At 36.5% G+C, this 18,452-nt stretch overlaps 1 protein-coding gene across 1 annotated transcript in view; it reads right to left on the reverse strand.

Annotated features, from left to right (window-relative positions):
• The window catches only part of LOC110021862 (E3 ubiquitin-protein ligase AIP2-like), a 28,319-nt gene that overhangs the window by 768 nt on the left and 9,099 nt on the right, over positions 1-18,452 (reverse strand). The window contains 2 exon segments of the mRNA XM_020720546.1: positions 482-691; positions 5,144-5,415. Coding sequence (XP_020576205.1) covers positions 482-691; positions 5,144-5,415 — 482 coding nt within the window.

An 18,452-nucleotide genomic window follows, 5' to 3' on the forward strand; every position in this document is an offset into this window, starting at 1 on the left:
ACACCGGGGTTTCAACCCATCTGGGGAATCGATATTTGGTCCATCGATATTTGGTGCCCACTGGACCAAATATCGATTTCACTTTTAAATATATATATATATATATATATATATATATATATATTGCAAGTATTGGAGTGCAACTGGTATTATGTGTTATATTTTGCTGAAGATGGTTACATAGATTAAGGAGAGTTTACATACATACGACGGAATTCCCACATATTTTAAATACCTAGCACCTAAATTATACTTAACAAAATTATACTTTTTTTATATTTATACCACCTAAATCGTTCATCACATATAAAATAACACCACTTTAAGTTTTAAAAAATGAAGGTAAGGTGGCATATATGCAAAATTGAAGTTTATGTTAGGTATGTAAATACATAGGAAGTGAGTGGTATGTATGAAAAACTTCCAATGGTATAAAAACCAAACTAAAAATGAAGTAGCGTGAAGAGAAGTAGAATAATACCAGCCAGGGCTTCAAACAAGGAGGGTGAAAGAGATGTTTGCAGGGAAGTTCCTGCATTTTGTCATTAAGAACCAAGTTATCCCTGCAGACAGCGCACTCAGACTCAGTTCCCAACCGAGCAATCACTTCCTCAGTAACATCAATAACGGGGAGACCAGCAACAACTTCTTTCGAGGCAGGGGGCGCTCTGTGCGTTCCAGCACCAATTTCCTGAAATATTTATTATACGGTGTGGAGAAATTTACAGTAACTATTAGCACCGTTCCATTCAGCGCAAGTTATTATTTATAGCAGCTGATCAAGAAAACCTTACACCTACTAAAATGTGAGATTAACATGGCATAAAGAGGAAAAAGATTAAAAAAAGTAAAAAAACAAAAGACATGACAAAAGAGGAGAATATGGTGTAATGCCAAAAATGTAAAAAATCCATCTAATGTTACGGTAGCAATTTTATTTTCCCACAAATCTGTGACATGCAACTGTGGATGAGGTAAGGATATGAGTTAAAAAAAACAAAAAAAAAAAAAAAAGAAACTCATATTATGATATAAATCAATAGTATTTAAGCTTATTCCATTTTTCTGTTTTCCTTCCTCCAGTACCTAACAGAAAGCCAAAATAGAGAAGTATTGGAGTAGTGAACTCGTCAGAAGGAAAGAAGTGGAAAGGGAAAAAAAAAAAAAAAAAGAGACCAGAGGACAGGAAGATTGAAAAGAAGAGCAGAAGATGGAAGGAGGAAAGGCTAGAGATTAGAAAGTAAATCCCAAATTTCGAGATCTCTTCTAAAAATCGAGTTTGCATTCAGACCACTAAGCTTAGAAGTTTGAATGAGAAAATAATCTTTTGAGACTATATATATATATATATATATATATATATTTGGAGAATAATTGAGATATAGATTTGTGTTCATAATTAGGGATTTTTTAAATTGAGGAAAATGATATCTCTATCAGATAGTGCACAACAGAATGACGTTTCTAGTAGAAATAAAGAAATTCATCCCGAGGAGGATTCTATAATTAGGTTGAGACGCAGAATTTCTAATATAGAGAGCAAATTCTTCCTGGCACTACTATTTGTAAATAACTGCAGTTACATTAAACTATTGTGTTCAAACTGACTTCATCATATTTCTACATAAGCAAGTTCAATTTTATTTAATAAAATACGATGCATATTTAAACCTAGATGTTGGTTAATGCATATTATATTTTATCTTCATTTCATGTTAATGCAAGTTGATTGATCACATGTGTATATCCATGCTTAAAAATTTTAAATGCTTTAGAATTTGATGTTCAAGAAAAAAGTAAATATTATTTTGTGAGAGAAGTTGGCATATGATGATGATTTGCACAGCTAAGAGTAAAATTATGATGAAATGAGCCTGAGTAGGAACCCAGAGAGGTTCTCAAACTGGATGCCGACCAAATGATATGAAAAAGCTAATAAAGACATCATATGATACTTCTAAAACTATTACCAATATAAATGAGAAAATGGAAGTAAAACAAATAACTTTGTAATATAAAAAATTGACTAGCATAATGCATTAGATATTTTAACATTTGAAGAATATATTTCATATGAGCGCGGGAATTCCGCAGGCCAGCTTTTGTGACAGATTTGTTAAAGAGCTCCTGCGATCTCAGGATTGACAGCCAAGCTGCCTGATATTTTCCTATTTCAGCATTTTTTTTTACTTTCTTCAATTACTGCTTTCTTTCCTAATTTTCCATTTTTTAATTAGGTTTTCTGTGAGAGAACTATGTATACATATTGTTATTTTCTTGTTTAGAGGCCTTTTAGATTGGTTTATGTATTTTGGAGATGTTTTCTCCTTATTATCTCAATTGGAGTGATTATATTTCTTTCAGGCGTAGATTGGTTTATGTATTTTGGAGATGTTTTCTCCTTATTATCTCAATTGGAGTGATATATCCTCATATTTCTTTCAGGCGGTGTGCCTACAACTTGATAGGATCAAGGTGGTGATCTGTCCTGGATGCTCAGAGGCCTCCTTCGTCGTCTAACTCACAGCCAAATGATGTTTGCAGCAGAAAAGCTGTTTTTATCAGTTCCGGTTCGCTGCCTCATCGTTATCCATGCCATAATTTCGGCGAACACTTCCCCTCGACATCCATGCAACACTGTTTCGTGATTTTCATACTTTTTCAGTCAGGACAGTAACTGAACATCATACATCCCTCTCCACGATCGCCCAAAATTCTCCACAATTGATTTCCCGCTAAACCCCCTTCCTAAATACCCTCCAAACACCTAAATTGGTGTCAATATGATTATATCCTTTACTTATTGAATTATTAATGAATATTTTGATGTAAAATTTTAGCACAGAGCTAGTTATGTCTGTAAGTAGTAATGCTCATGCCAATTCAAAAGATTAGCCAGCTTTTTTTTTTTTTCTAATATTTTGAAAGTTCTACGGGAATATTTATTCCATCGAGTTTTTAGCTTATCAAATATTACGTTGACTATTATTTCAGGCAATGAAAAAGAGTAAGTAGAATTATAGTCAATCCAATTTTGTCCTATATTCCTAAAATTTTGTTGTATAATTTTAAATGCATGTTAAAAAAAATAAATATATATCTAATTCAATATAAATTTTAGTTCTAGTATGTGTAAATTTTCTATGAAATTTCCCATAAGCTTTCTAGTTCAATTTAATAATATAAATTATGCATACTTTAATATTAATTATAATGAATCTATTAGAGAATTTTGAAATGTTGTATATGTTTTGTGACAATCCAAACAGCTTGATTAGTAAAATCAAGATAGACGTTGGCAAAAAAAAAATGTCTAGCTGAATTGTCCAGCCTTTTTTAGGTCTCATATCTGACTAGAAGTGGAGTCAAAAAAAAAAAAAAAAAAAACTGGCCAAATGGATAGTAATACTTATATAGGTTACAAACAACATTCACATGAAATGGTAGAAAATTACATCAATAAACACCTTGAGCAGAGGCTTTATTAATCATTATCACCTTCATGCCAACTATTTGAGATCGGTTTCATTAGTCCCAATTATCTATGCATTCTCAGGCACATGTTCTACAATAGAAGCATCTACTAAAAAAATAAGAGCTTAAACCTAAATTAGAAGTAGAAAAAGAGTTAAATTTCTAACCTAGCTAAAATGGTAATGGATTATGTGAAATTTGCATATGAAATGAAAATAAGTCATATTTTCAAGGAGTTTCCAAGAATTAAGGAAAAAGTAAGAACCAAAGAGCCTTGTCTATTGCGCATCTATGCGAAATAAATGTGGTATGCCTATAAAATTGCTCGTGCTCATAATCTATAGCCCTACCAATCCAACTAACCAAAACAAAATAGAAAGTGTATAACAGCAGGTTCATTGGTCTGAAAGTACAGCAGTTGGTTGATTAGTCATTTCCATGTGGCAACAAATGAAAAGACAGAGAATGTGCATAAAACAATCCTAAATGAATGAAGCTTGACCAAATAGCACCTATTGTAGATAATTAACTTAGATAATTTAATAAAACATTAAAGAGTGTATAAACGGCATGAAAAATGCATCAATAGGATAAATAGAGTTAATTTAAATAAAATTAGAAAACAGAAAAGATTTCTATCACAGATAACAATAAAAGATGTTATGATTAAACACTTGCATAGGCTAAAATAACAGGACAAGTACACTCTCTAGAAATTGAAGGTAGATGAATAATTTAACAATAATACTAATAATAATTGTGCCTAGTGAGACTGAGCTAACAAAACTCACCGCATCTAAATTTTATAAGCTTTTTTATGAAGATAGTTTTCTAATAAGATGATAATTAGTCAACCTAAGATATCTTACTCATGAGTGGTGAACAGGTGCCTCAAAAATCCCAGATTTCTTGTCCATGCATTACAATGATAAGTAATACTAGTTTGTGTGATGCAATGAGATTTCTTGCCCATGCATTACGATGATAAGTAATACAGGTTTGTTTGATGCAATGTGTACTTAATTTCCGCCAATAAAACTAATAAACGTCAATTGTAAAAGCCATGCTCACTTTTGTATGTCCAAACACTGGCAATTAGAAAAAAATATTACACGTTTGGGCAAACAATTATGAAAGAAGTTTCATAAAAAAAATAAAAGTAAGAAAATAAAAAATCTTAAACTTAAAATAAGTAGTTTGTTTAGGATATTATGTAGCATTCTATAAGGCCAAATAGAAAATGAAGATCCATGAAACCAGTTCAAAATAGTTCGGACTTGGGAGAAGTCTAATGGTGATATATGGAGCCAAAAAATTTAGAATACCAGCTAGAACATAAACAAAAGTGCTCTACGTCACAAAATATCTTTATCAAAAATCTTCCAGAAGATACGTGCTTGATATGACGAAAAAAGTGGAGAATCCCAAGTTTGAGCTCTGATTCGCTTTGGAAGCTTAATGAGCGAAGTACTTCGGTAGTTTCAAAATTGGGCTAAATAAATACATGTGATAAACGTTTCATATATACTGATCCCCAATTGAAAGCCACTCATCTTCACAAATGTAGCCGTTTCATATATACTAATCCCAAATTGAAAGCCACTCATCTTCACAAATGTAGTTTGGTGATAAAAATAAGAGAAAACAATTAAACAGCGCATGATCTAACCTGCAATGAAGCTTCAATAACATTTTCAAGATCAAGAAAGCCATTTATCTCTTGCAAATTACTCATTAACTCTCTGACAGTCGCAGGAAGCCCAGCCACTGTACTACTTTCAGTTGTATTGTTGTTCTCTTCCTGAACCTGTGAAGATTCAGCAGTGGCAGTCCAATCTTGTGCTACAGCAAGAGTTGTAAGTAGATTTTGGGCCACAAGCCATGCTGGTGGTGCTGGTTCAGGCTCGACAGTCAAGTGACCTTCAAAAAGGTACCTAGAATCTGAAGGAAATAATAGCACACGAATATGAATAAATAAATTCTGCCCAATCCAACAATGAAAATTTAATTTTGTACTTAAAAATAAGGATTCACCGTAATTACACTATTTATTTACTGATTAGCGTTCATCAATTTATTGTCAATAATGTTTAGCATTTATAGTAGTCGAGTTCTTTTATAACATGCATAATTCACATATGAGGTGAAATATCAGAATTCTTTGCACCAAAAGTGCTTTTTAAGCAAAATGAGGTGTGAAATGTCAGAATTCTATTTTACAACTTTCGCCAATGTAGCATCTTTTATTTACTTTCTCCCTCCCTATGCCAGGGTTAGGAGTAGTTGGTGATAGAGATAGCCCCGCAAGTCCCACTCCTAGTTATAAACAGTCATAAGAAGCTTCATTAGCTCACCAAAACCTCATTACTAAGCCATCCTTCCAAACATTTTGCCATTTACATTATTTCATTAAGCTGGCATTCCTTCTTTTACAAGGATTAAAACCTTTGACCTTCGCTTTGAAGGCCAAAGGCAATACTGCTAAACCAAGTGGAAAGTGGCAAGTGGCAAGTGGCAAGTGGCAAGTGGCAGCTTTCTACACACAGTTCCCATCATGGAAAAGACAGTTTTCTATAGTTCCCTTTTTTAAAACAATATAGTTACAGGAAGAATTTGACTCTTGCGTTCAAATTTATTTTGGTTGATTTCTGTTAAGTATTTTGACTAAATATTATTGTTTTTGGTGCAAAGTATTGCATCAAATCCAAAAAACATTGCATGTGATCTAAATTCTCAAACTCAGATAATCCATAATTTGAAATTAGGATCACATTGAGATTGATCGGATGGATAAGATCAATTTCTTAATTCATACAAAACAATATGCAGAGAATTGCCTAGAGAATAACACTCACCTCGGCTCATGTTGATCTGTACAACTTCAGGAATTTCTCAAGGAGCTCTACTCTCAAAATCTATGTTTATTCCTGCACGTGGAGCTATTCATACCAAGTAAAATAACTTGGAATTTATAAATATTGCTAGGGTTGTATTTATTATTCCTTTGCCTAGATGGCTCCAAAAAGAGATCTTGACTTCAGCTTTTGAAATTAAACTAATGCACTTTGGTTATAGTATCATAAGAAATTGTGAAAGGAAGACAAAGCCTCTCAGCTAGGATTTCTTGATGTAAATGCAAGTAGAAAAAGGTATTCGTTTAAATTCTTTCTCGATAGCGGATGTAGGATTTCAATATTATCGAGCAACAGCAACAAGGGTTCTGGCGTCCTTATCTTGTTGAGATGTAATCATGTACGTAGAAGTTTCTTTGAGCTCCTTATTTGATGAGTGAGTTCTAGGGTGAGTGAGTTTTAGTTGGGATTTGGTAAAGTGTTGATGAGTGTCAATTATTGTAATTGCATTTGTGCTTTTGTGTTGAGTAGATCAGACCTCCTCCTCTCTCTCGTGGACATAGGCTTCATTCCATCCATACACAAAAATTTTAAGTGTTCCATTTATATTTCATAATCTCGTAGCGATTGTTTTGTGGTTCATTGTATTTGCTCCAAATTAAAGCCTCAACATAAAATTTACACTTTGTTTTGTGTTTTGGTCTTCATCATGCCAGATAAGGGTATCTGAGATTCTCATATCACATAACAGAGCCGTGCACAAACAACAAAGTTGAGTATGAAGTCTTGATCACCGGATTAGAATTGATAGTTTCAATAGATATAACAGATATCGTCATTTACGGTGACTCTCAGCTTATCCTTCAGCAAGTCGCCGGACAACACAAGATCTTGAAATCATGGTTAGCAGAATACCATCAGTATGCAACGAAGCTGCTGGAGCATATTCCCTATGTGACTTTCTATCGGATTCTTTGGGGAGATAATACCCATGCCGACGCTCTAGCAAAACTCGCTAAGGAATTGGCATGTTCCCCGGAGAATTCTATAGAAACCACAGTACAAGGAAGGCAGGTTTTATCTCAGATCGACCTTGAAACTCTACACAAGTTCGGGAAAGAAAAAGAAACGATAAATGTAGTTGTCGATATCAACGAAGATTGGCGTAAATCATTTATAGAATATTTGCAAACTGGAAGGTTGTCAGAGAACAAGTCAACAGCATATCAGATCACGAGAAAAGCTATGTCGTATGCCCTAGTTGAGGACGTTCTCTACAGGAGATCGTTCGATCAAATGTGGTTACGGTGTCTCAGCAGACCCGAAGCATAGAATATTGTCAAAGAAGTACATGTCGGATTGTGTGGCGCTCACCAGTCAAGGCCCAAGATGAAAATGAAGATTAAGAGACTCAGATATTATTGGTCAGCAATGATGTCTGATTGCGTGTACACAGCCAGACAGTGTCACAAGTGTCAAGTGCATGGGGTGGTCTTACACCAACTCCCGAATGTGCTACACTCAACCGTTGTTTCGTGGTCATTCGAGTGTTGGGGCACGGACATAATAGGTCCGATAGACCCTCCACCTCTAAGGGACACAAATTTATCCTCGCAGCTACGGATTACTTATCTAAATGGGCAGAGGCAGTGCCGTTACGAGAGGTTACAGCACAGCAGGTCCTTCAGTTTTTCAAAAGTCAGATTGTTTACCGTTTCGGTGTACCGCACAGAGTAATCTCCAACAATGAGACAACGTTCAGAAGCACCAAAATCAACAACTTTGCCAAACGACACGAGATAGATTGGAGATATTCAACAATTTACTATCCCAGGGCAAATGGTCTAGCCGAGACCTCCAACAAAACATTGGTACAGATTTTGAAGAAAACACTAGAAGAAAATAAAAAAGATTGGCATAACAAATTGTTAGAAACTTTGTGGGCCTACCGGACAACATTCAAAACTCCCACTCAGTGCACACCCTACGCTCTCGCGTACGGGTCGAAGTCGTGCTACCGCTAGAAGCTCAGACACCGTCTCTCAGAGTCGTTGTCGCTAATCAGCTCACAACAGAAGAATGTGCGAAGCTTAGACTTGAAGAATTGGAAAGTCTCGAGGGAAAGCGACTAGAAGCACAACAGCATTTATAGCTTTACCAGGCGAGACAAACGACACGAGATAGATTGGAGATATTCAACAATTTACTATCCCAGGGCAAATGGTCTAGCCGAGACCTCCAACAAAACATTGGTACAGATTTTGAAGAAAACACTAGAAGAAAATAAAAAAGATTGGCATAACAAATTGTTAGAAACTTTGTGGGCCTACCGGACAACATTCAAAACTCCCACTCAGTGCACACCCTACGCTCTCGCGTACGGGTCGAAGTCGTGCTACCGCTAGAAGCTCAGACACCGTCTCTCAGAGTCGTTGTCGCTAATCAGCTCACAACAGAAGAATGTGCGAAGCTTAGACTTGAAGAATTGGAAAGTCTCGAGGGAAAGCGACTAGAAGCACAACAGCATTTATAGCTTTACCAGGCGAGAATGGTACAAACTCATGACAAGTTGGTCCGCCCAAGGACGTTCAAAGTTGGCGACCTCATTCTCGTTCTCAAAAGACCTATTCTTGCACGCCGCAAGATAGGTAGGAAATTGGAGCCAACTTAAGAGGACCATTTACAGTGGAGAAAGTCTATTCAGGGGGAGTCTACCAGTTTGTGGATTTCCGGGGCGAAAGACCCATGTTGCCGATCAACGGGCGATACTTGAAAATCTATTATGCAGCTTGACATCGCTTGAACTGAAATTTAGAAATCTTGATTATTCTGGGGTTATTTATTTGGCCAAAACATCTATAACCTGGTCCAAAATTTTGTAATAAAATCAACCTCAATAAAATGAAAGCTTTTGAAATTCCACGCTTCAATTTTCTTCTTTCTACTTTTAAGTTCGATATTTTGCTAAATAAAACAAAATATAAATAAATGAACTCACCGAAATAAACTAAAGTTTTCTCTAATAAAAACTTTGCTTTGTTTTTGTTCATGCTAAGTTTCAGCACACTGATGTTTTTCCTATCGTCTGCAGAAAAATGTCAGGTCAGAGGCTGATCTTCGCCTTTAATAATGGCTGGAACCTCGCACTCAACGAGGAGATGGCGCCTCAGGGCGGCACTATTGATTTCAACATGGAATTTAACGAAGTTGACATGGATTACTATGGTCCTCTGATGGATGTCGGCCCACAGGAAAAGGAGGGGCTACCTTCACTACTCAGGTTCAGCACTAGAAATAATGCCTCACTAAAAAGGAAAGAGGTGATGATGAAACAGGATCCGATGGAGGGGACCAACCTCCTGCCCTCCATGATAGCTACGCCAGCCTGAGGTCTAGTCACCGCCAACGAAGAAAGAATGTCGGATGCGCCGCTGTGAAGGATGATGCGTAGAAACGCTAGCCGACCCAAGCACAGGGCTCTCCTACGATAGGAGAGACAACGCCAACAGGAGACAGAAAACCTGCTCACCCATATTCCTGAGGGGCATATTTATGGGTCAGGTATGAAAAAAACTTCTTCTAGCCTGCCCACTACAGATGATGAGTCCAGATTTAATCAAGCACCAAAAATACCGCCAGCTTTGGATGCTCTCTGCGCAGGTTGCCCTACCTGCAATGTTGAAATACCCGCACAGGCATCAACTACTGGAGCCTTCGTCGAGTGTCCGGACTGCAATGTCCTACACTTGGAGTAGTACAGCACCTTGAAAGAATACACATCTAATGAGGATAGACCTCAGATCGTTGATCGTCAAATGGAAAGAGCAGATGTCCCAACGGGTACAGAAGCATATGTCCCATGGAGTACTGAGCCGTATGTCCCGATGGACGCCAAGTCATACATTCCATTAGAGGTTGAGTCAGCACCAGTTTGGGTTCCCGCCAACGTTGAAACGAGGGAATACCGCCACCAGCCTCCCATCATCAGCACAACAGAATACTACAGAATGAGCAAAGCGAGCCAAAGAACTTTTGAATTCTACGAAGAAGCCCATGGAGAATTCATCAACATATTGGAAGGATTGGAGTTGTACACAAGAGTTTTTTCAGAAAGTGATGAACGGAGTATCCTCGACTGCATTTTTTATTTAAAGGACAGAGGTCGAGCAGGCCTGCTCATAGAAAGAACTTACTCCAAGCCGAGGAAATTGATGCGGGGGAAGGGAAGAATCACGATACAGTACGGATGCTGCTACAACTTTACAACGGATAGACAAGGAAATCCTGTCGGGATCCTCAGATACGACCAGGTGGACCCACTACCGCCGATGATAAAGTGGATGATCAGATGGAATATATTGTCAACAGATTGCATACCTAACAGTTGCATCATTAACATATACGACGAAGGAGATTGCATACATCTACATATAGATCATCATGACTTTGTGAGGTCTTTCTGTACGGTCTCGTTAATGAGCAAAAGTAACATCTTGCTTGGGAAAGAAATTGATGTTATCGGTCCCGGAGAGTTGAAAGGATCTGTGGAAATTCCCCTACCGGTTCGTTCAGTCCTTATTCTTAAAGGGAACAGTGCAGACATCGCCAAACACTGCATCACAGGGGTGCGATGCCCCAGAGTTTCAATAACCTTTCGAAGAATGGACAGCAGTAAGATACCATATGGATTTCAACCAGATTCAGAGTTGGAAGAATTAGTGCCTTACGAGCTATGAGAGGGTTGCACCTCTAGGCATGTGCGAAAGTAACTCTTGTCTTGAAGCATGGCTCAGAAGGTCAGTTTGATCAAGAGCAGAGCTTGTCACGCCAGTGACGGATATTCAGAGGATTCCTTTTTTCTTTAACTATGTTTTATTTCAGCGGATATGATATGTACCGGATATGTTCAGCCCATGATGTGTACTCGACATGACATACTTTCGATGTATTTTGATGCAATCTGCATTTTCAAGGCTTCAGCCTATGTTTGATCTGTAACTCCTGTTTGAAACAGATGAATGAAACTTCTATCAGAATTTTGTCTGTTTGTTCAGTTTACCCTTCTTGGTGCGATGAATAAAAGCCATGGAACCATACGTTGGTTCGCGACTAAAATGAACAAAATAATGAAAACTCGATGAAAATGAAATTCAAAAAAAAATTCTTTTGAAAAGAAAATCAACCAACAAAAGTTAAATTTTGAAAACATATTTTATTGAATTTGTTTATCTCGAGCTCGAGATTTCATACTCTTTGCTTGTGCAGCGCGACTATTCTGGTCCGCACCAATTTTCTTCACATCCCCACGGGATTACACGTTCTGAACTAAATCTCATAAAACCCAACATGTCCTCCTTACCAATGTCGACTTCGTCACATGACACATACCTTTGAATTCAACGTGACAAACTCTCTACACTATTTTCATATGGCTCTCAGAGTCTGTACCTAAATTCTGACTCCCATCTTCGAGATTGGTATAAGACCCCCTTTAATGGAACATGACATCCTATTCTCAATCCTCGAGGTCGGCTCCAAACTCCCAACTCTCTTTTCGAGATTGATACCTAAATTTCAATTGTCATTTACAAATCAGTACCTAAATTTCAATTCTTTCACATATTTTCATATTTTATCATGTGACGAGTAGGACATCCTTCTAAGTTAGGTTCAGTAGGACATCCTTCTAGTCGAGTGGCGGGCTTCATACATACGGGTGACCGAGTAGCCTTCGACGACCCTCGAGTACAAATATATATCTGAGTCTAGCCCTACCCAAGTGCTTGGGATCCCCTATTTTCAGACTTTTTCATATATTTTATCAAAATTTTTGAACAAAGCACTCGAAGTCTTTTCTCCAAAATTTTCCCGAGGTTTTGAGGATTTTATTTGAATTGTTACACGTCAATTTTCTCGAGCTTTTCTCCATGGATTATTCGTTGATTCTTCCCGAATTTTCCATCGTGAGCCATTTACCGTTTTTTCTCGAGTTTTCAGGGTGACATTTTTTTTCTTCTTTTGCTTTCGTTTAAATGATGCATTTCAGTATATTCTATTTGTATCTGTTGCATCAACTACACGTAAGGAACAACGGATATCCCAGGTATACATGTTTGTTTTGTGTTTACAGCATGTTACTTTCTTGCAGTTACTTTTCTGCTATACCTTTTACCTTTTTCTTTACACCGCATGTTGTACTGTTCTTTTTCACTGCATAATCTATTGTTGTCCTGTGTTACACATTCTACTGTTGTTTTATACATTGTACAACTTCAACATGTCTCTCATAAAATGTTTAAAGAACTACAATCATAGGGCCGCTTGATTTGAAATCATAACCTGACACCCTAGAAAACTTAAACTCGTCACGACAAAGAGCTTAGAGCTAGCATTGTGGGCAACACGGTCATCTTCAACAGCAGAACATGTCTACACCAGTTAAACTATTCCTTCCTTAGAAGTTAAAACAACAATTCACAGGATTTCGAGGTTGTTTACTTATGCAACATAAATCCTCAATTTATCTTTAGGCATTTGTACGGCTCTACTGTACATTCTAATCCCTAACTCGTCTTAGGATTCCAAGGTTGTCGTCTGTCACGACCTAAATTCTCATATCTTCTAGACTATTTGTGTGATCGTTTCACACGAATGTAAGCTCTAAGTAAATAAAATTGGCAGGATAAAACACTTGAATATTTCTTCCCTGAAACTGAAGCCAAACCATAGGGTAGACTGAAAAGTTATCAAGGTTCTCATTAGGATTTGTGGCATCCCCTAGTTCTTCTTCCTTTGTATTCTATAATAAATGTTCCAAGTTTGAATCATTCCCCTTTGCACACCTCTTTGTCCGATTTCGTTGAAAAGTCTTATCCTTTTGATCTCTTTGAAGATAATATTTCCTGATTTTTATCGAGAATTTTCTTAGGTGACTTCAGTCATTTTCGATGTAATTAACTATAGGGGTTTGCCCTTATAGGAAGCTTTTCCAAACCCAGCTTAATATAAACTCTATTTAATTATTCATATTAAATAGGAGAACTTGTCGGCAAATAAAACAGTTTCGCAAACCAAACAGACATCATATATTTCTTAGTTTATCTGATCGAGTCTTATCCCCAAGTCTTGTGCTTAACCTTCGGGATAGAAACATGATTTGAGGTATAGTACTATTTCATTTAAATTAAGAAAAATATAAGATAAATTTGATTTCATATTTTTCTAAACTTAAATCTATATGTAAATTAAAATGTCCTTCCAAAGCGGGCGACGAGATTTCGATTCCGGTGACCGACAGCTTCTTACGAGCAACTCCCCAACCAAAATAATGCTGACAACCATCAAACAAGAGGACCAATAAGTTAATTAGATCAAGCACCTATCACCCTAAATCATACCTGGTTGTATATCAATCCATTCTAGCCTACTCAATCAAACACTGACAATCTAAAGTTTTACTCTCAAATCCTGGTCAACTAAATGACAATCAAAATTTGTAAAAACACGCAATACAAAAGAGATAAAGTTAGCAAATAGCCACTAATATAGGTTAGTGGGTTTGTCATTTGATCAATTAACAAATTTCAACAAAGTGACCATTAAGGTGCTAGACCCAAGTAAGTTCACGAGCAACCTGTGAACAAATTTATAGGTTGCCATTAACGTGCAGATAGACCTTTTTTTTTTATATTTTGACCGAATCCTAGCTCAACCAAGAGCACATTTGACCCGTTAAAAGAGCTCCAACTGATCAAATCAATTATTGAATGTAAGAAGGGACGTTAGTCCTATATATCCAATGCATGGGAGCCTCTCAACTCCTTTAAATATGCTACACAATCTCCACCCTCATCCATAATTATGTCCTCCGGACCAACAAAACTTCGCCAAAACATTGTAGTGCTGAAAAAAATTACAAGGAATCCTTGCTGTAATAACATCACAAGGAGTCTTTAGGCTCTAAGCTTTACCCTCATCTCATCCTCTCCACTTCCTCTCGCATTTATTTTAATGTTCATTGGAAGTGCATGAACAGTGAATATAAGTACAAAGGAGCCTAAAACCAATCATGGCCACCAAAACATAGTTATTTATGCGGAAGTTAGTACCAAAACCAAGTTATGTCATGTCCAATGACCCAATAGAGTTGAAAATTGATTTTGTTCAAAGCATGGTTATCAATCTGTAGAGTATGGAGCTAGATCTCTATGATATGAATAAGACCAACTCTTATTAGAGAAAAGGTCTTTCATTCCCCCCAAAATATAGTTATAAAATGAAGTTATTTATGTAGTGATTACGAATATCTAAAAAGTATCTCTATGATAGGCACCAACAACCATGTCATTTCGATGCATCATGCATTGATTAGTGTGACTTTTGGCCACCACCTATATTAGTGTTATGGGCAAAAGTATACCAAAATTTTTGAAGAATGTAACGCTCTTAAACTTAAAAAGCAGTTGGAATCTATAAAAATAATTTATGGCCACCAACTATATACAAAGAGGCTGAAAATTGACTAAAACTCCTTCCTGACTCTAAAATTGACAATGCTATTAGAACATTTTTTTAGTACACTTTTGACACATGGATTCTCTATATCCTATTATGTTCTCTAGATCTATTTAGGAAATCTTTTTCACACTTACATACATGATATTTATGTCATGCAATCACTCAGTTGATACCTCTTGAGGTTTGTAATAACTTTATCGATGTTTTGATATTAACTCAACCTTGAGTCTAGCTTGAGTCGCTAGTTTACTCAATTCCTAATACATACACTATAATTTTTTGCTAGTTTCACTTGGCTCAATTTGCTTTGAGCATTGGGCACTCACTTATTGATCTACTTAGTTATATCCATATATTTGGCATATTAGCTTGAGGCGTCCAAATCTATCTTTGATGACCCAAGACCATCTCTGTCCAAGTCACTAGCTTAATTAGTACATGCGCTCTAGTTAGTTTACCTAAGACCCTTTGAAAAATCTACTAGGTCTCACTCAATACCCTTTCCTTGATTGGACGCATGGTTTGAAAAGTTCACTTCTGACACTCGGGCACATGCACTTAGACCCTGCACCCAGCCATAACAACTCGTAACTAGCACTAGTGAAGCCTTGGCTAGTTTAGCCAAACCAAAGGTCAACCATCAAACTATCCTACATTTCGACCACCCTAACTAACCACTAATGAACACTCCGAAGCTAGCCTAGAGGTACTTCACATAGGTTTGGGACCCTTGGACTTGGCATGGTTCAACCTTTGACTCAATGGGTCCTAATCACATTAGGTCAATCCAAATTCCTTGGTCAAACCAACCATTTCCCTAAGCATTATGTTGACTCAAGGCCAAAGTAAGTCAAAACTCATCAGAGATGGTAAGACGCTTGCACATATACCTAAACCCTATCGTATCCATTTAATTCATCCTAAGCACATTAAACTATAAACAAATCAAACTCTAAGTTGGCTAAGACTATATTTGGTTGATGTTAGGTTTAGTCAATCCTACAAGACCCACCTAACCCAAGACCATAGTCTATCCTATTAGGTTACCCTAGGTTAAACCTATTAATTCATAATCCACCCGGAGTTAAACTAGATAAACTTAAGAATTTATTAACTAATTTAAGGTTAACCTAGAATTAGATGCAACTTAAGCAAACCTATCATGAACCTCGGGAAGCATCAAGTAGAAATCGCCACCTAGATATCCATAGCACCCAACCAAGAAAAGAATAGGTCAACTTAGTCAAATCTATATTTAAATAAGAAATTTTAGTCAAGCCCAAATGATTAAGGTAAATTAATTAAATCTCATTAAATCTAAGTTAATGTGATATGATTCGTAAACACCTGGAACCTAATCTGCTATCTAAACCCATTAAGAGCCCACATGTTCAACCCTTATAACTCCGCCACTATATCGTAAATCTATAGAATAAATTCATCTTAAGGCTAAACAACATAAACTATTGCCATGCTTGGATGAGGACCCCTATCCTCAACCCTTTCACGGTTATGCCTTGCTAAGGGACGTTATTCTATGCAAACTAATTCAATCCTAAGTTAAAGCTGAGGGATAAGAAGAAAAAGAAGCAGATCAAAAGATGGAGGAATGCTCATGTTTGAAGCTTTCACACATAACCTATTGTGGCTCAAAAGAGGTAAATGAACAAGAAATAGACCTGTATAATATGAAACCCCTTAAGTAGAATAAAATTAAACTCTGAAACAACAAGACCAACATTTTAGTTCAACAGTTGAAATTTCATCAGAAACTCCAATTTTTAAAATGCTCATCTGAGAGCACTCTCAGGATGGGTGACTCCCTGGCAAGTTACACCAATGGGATAAAATCGTGACCAATAGTCCAAAATGGACAATATCTTAATGGATAAGAGTTTTGGACTGTTACAAATGATATTAGAGCGTTATACTATCATAAAATTGGGAACTAAGTGTTATATGGAATAAATTGCTACGTTATGAGAGACAATTCATGAACCCAAATGGGACAAAGTGCTACAATGTGAGAAACATATTTGGGACAAAGTGCTACAATGTGAGAAACATATTTTAAATATGTAGGGATAGTAACTAAAATCTTATCTACCCGATGGATAATTCTGAGTTCAGAGCATCGATGAGAACATCAATTACTTAAGTGGGAAGATTGCAAAACTCTTTTAGTAGAATAAAGTTGAACTCTTAAACATCGAGATGTTTTTTGGTGTAACGGCCAAAATTTCATCATAACCCAAAATTAAACATGTTCGTATAGGAGCACTTTAGAAAGGATGACCTCATAGATATTGTGCCGATGGGATACAATCACGAGGCCATTAAAAAAGATGGGGAGAGAAAAAAATTGCCCAGTGCATCTAACCGAACACAAAGCCCTCCACTCTAATGTTGATCTAAAATTGATTGCTCAATCAACTTCCACCCTTAACTTGTGAAGTTTTCTCGAGCAAAAAAATCCATTCCGATAAGGATTTTCCAACCAATTTAAATCGATTATCTCTACAAAAATCAAAGTTAATCATCACTCTAAAAAAATAATGATATAATGGGATCTTCATCAGGTGTGTCATCAATTCCCAAACAAAATCGTTTAAGCACAAAAGTAGATCATCTCTTCCATTGCACTAAGGGAGACAATATAATGCAATAACTACCAGCCTTAATTGAGAGTAACCTCCTTCAAAATTATAATAGAGATGATTAACAATTGGGTAGTTCTTACACCCATGAGAATCTTCTTGAAATAGGAAGATGAAGTCCTCACAAGAGGTCGGTAACTTTGGGTAGTGCTTTATCAGTGTTTAATCAAACTCCTAGAGAGAAATGAACCCCTTCATTTAGAGGAAAAAAAGGTCAAATGTAGCTCTTTTGCGAGACCTGAAAGTTCAACACCATATTTTTTTTCAATGTCTATCATTATTCCGATACATTAAGCTTCTCCTGCAACATATTTGATTGTCAACAACTTTACTTGTCTCTACTTGAAGATCTAAGTAAATTAGCACTCTTCAATTCGTATGGATAATAAAAAACCACACATATTGAACTAGTGATAGGGTATTAGTAGTACACCTATCTAATTCCAAGTACAAAATCCCAAGGAAATATTTTTGGCCAATCAAGATAGAGGTTGTCGAGGTAAGAATTAAAAGCAATGGACTAACCATTCATCCTTTCGCATAAAATCAACGCTTGTGACAGATAAGCCATTTGCTAAAATTAAAGATACATAGCCTTCACAAAAAAGACAATCTTATTCTCCCAAGTTTTTCCTCTAGAGCTCCAAGGCTTGCACACTATCAAGAAGTTGGATCATGCTAGCTTTGACATCTCACCATGCAATAGAAGTGAACATGAAGAATTAGAGCTAAAAAAATCATCATCTTATCAAAGAATCAAGAGAGATGGGGGTGAGAACTGCCAAAACAATAAGAGTTTTACCATGCAACAGCAATAACACCATTGACTTTGAAAAGGACAGCCCATAGCGATCTAACTTAAAAATTTAAATATAAATAATACTTTGGTTACCATGCACAAAATGATAGGCATTCATAATCTTTAGGTTCATTAACAGCAGCGAGATTTTCT

The sequence above is a fragment of the Phalaenopsis equestris genome, unplaced genomic scaffold (assembly GCF_001263595.1).
Source record: "Phalaenopsis equestris unplaced genomic scaffold, ASM126359v1 Scaffold000150, whole genome shotgun sequence".
Taxonomy (NCBI): Eukaryota; Viridiplantae; Streptophyta; class Magnoliopsida; order Asparagales; family Orchidaceae; genus Phalaenopsis; species Phalaenopsis equestris.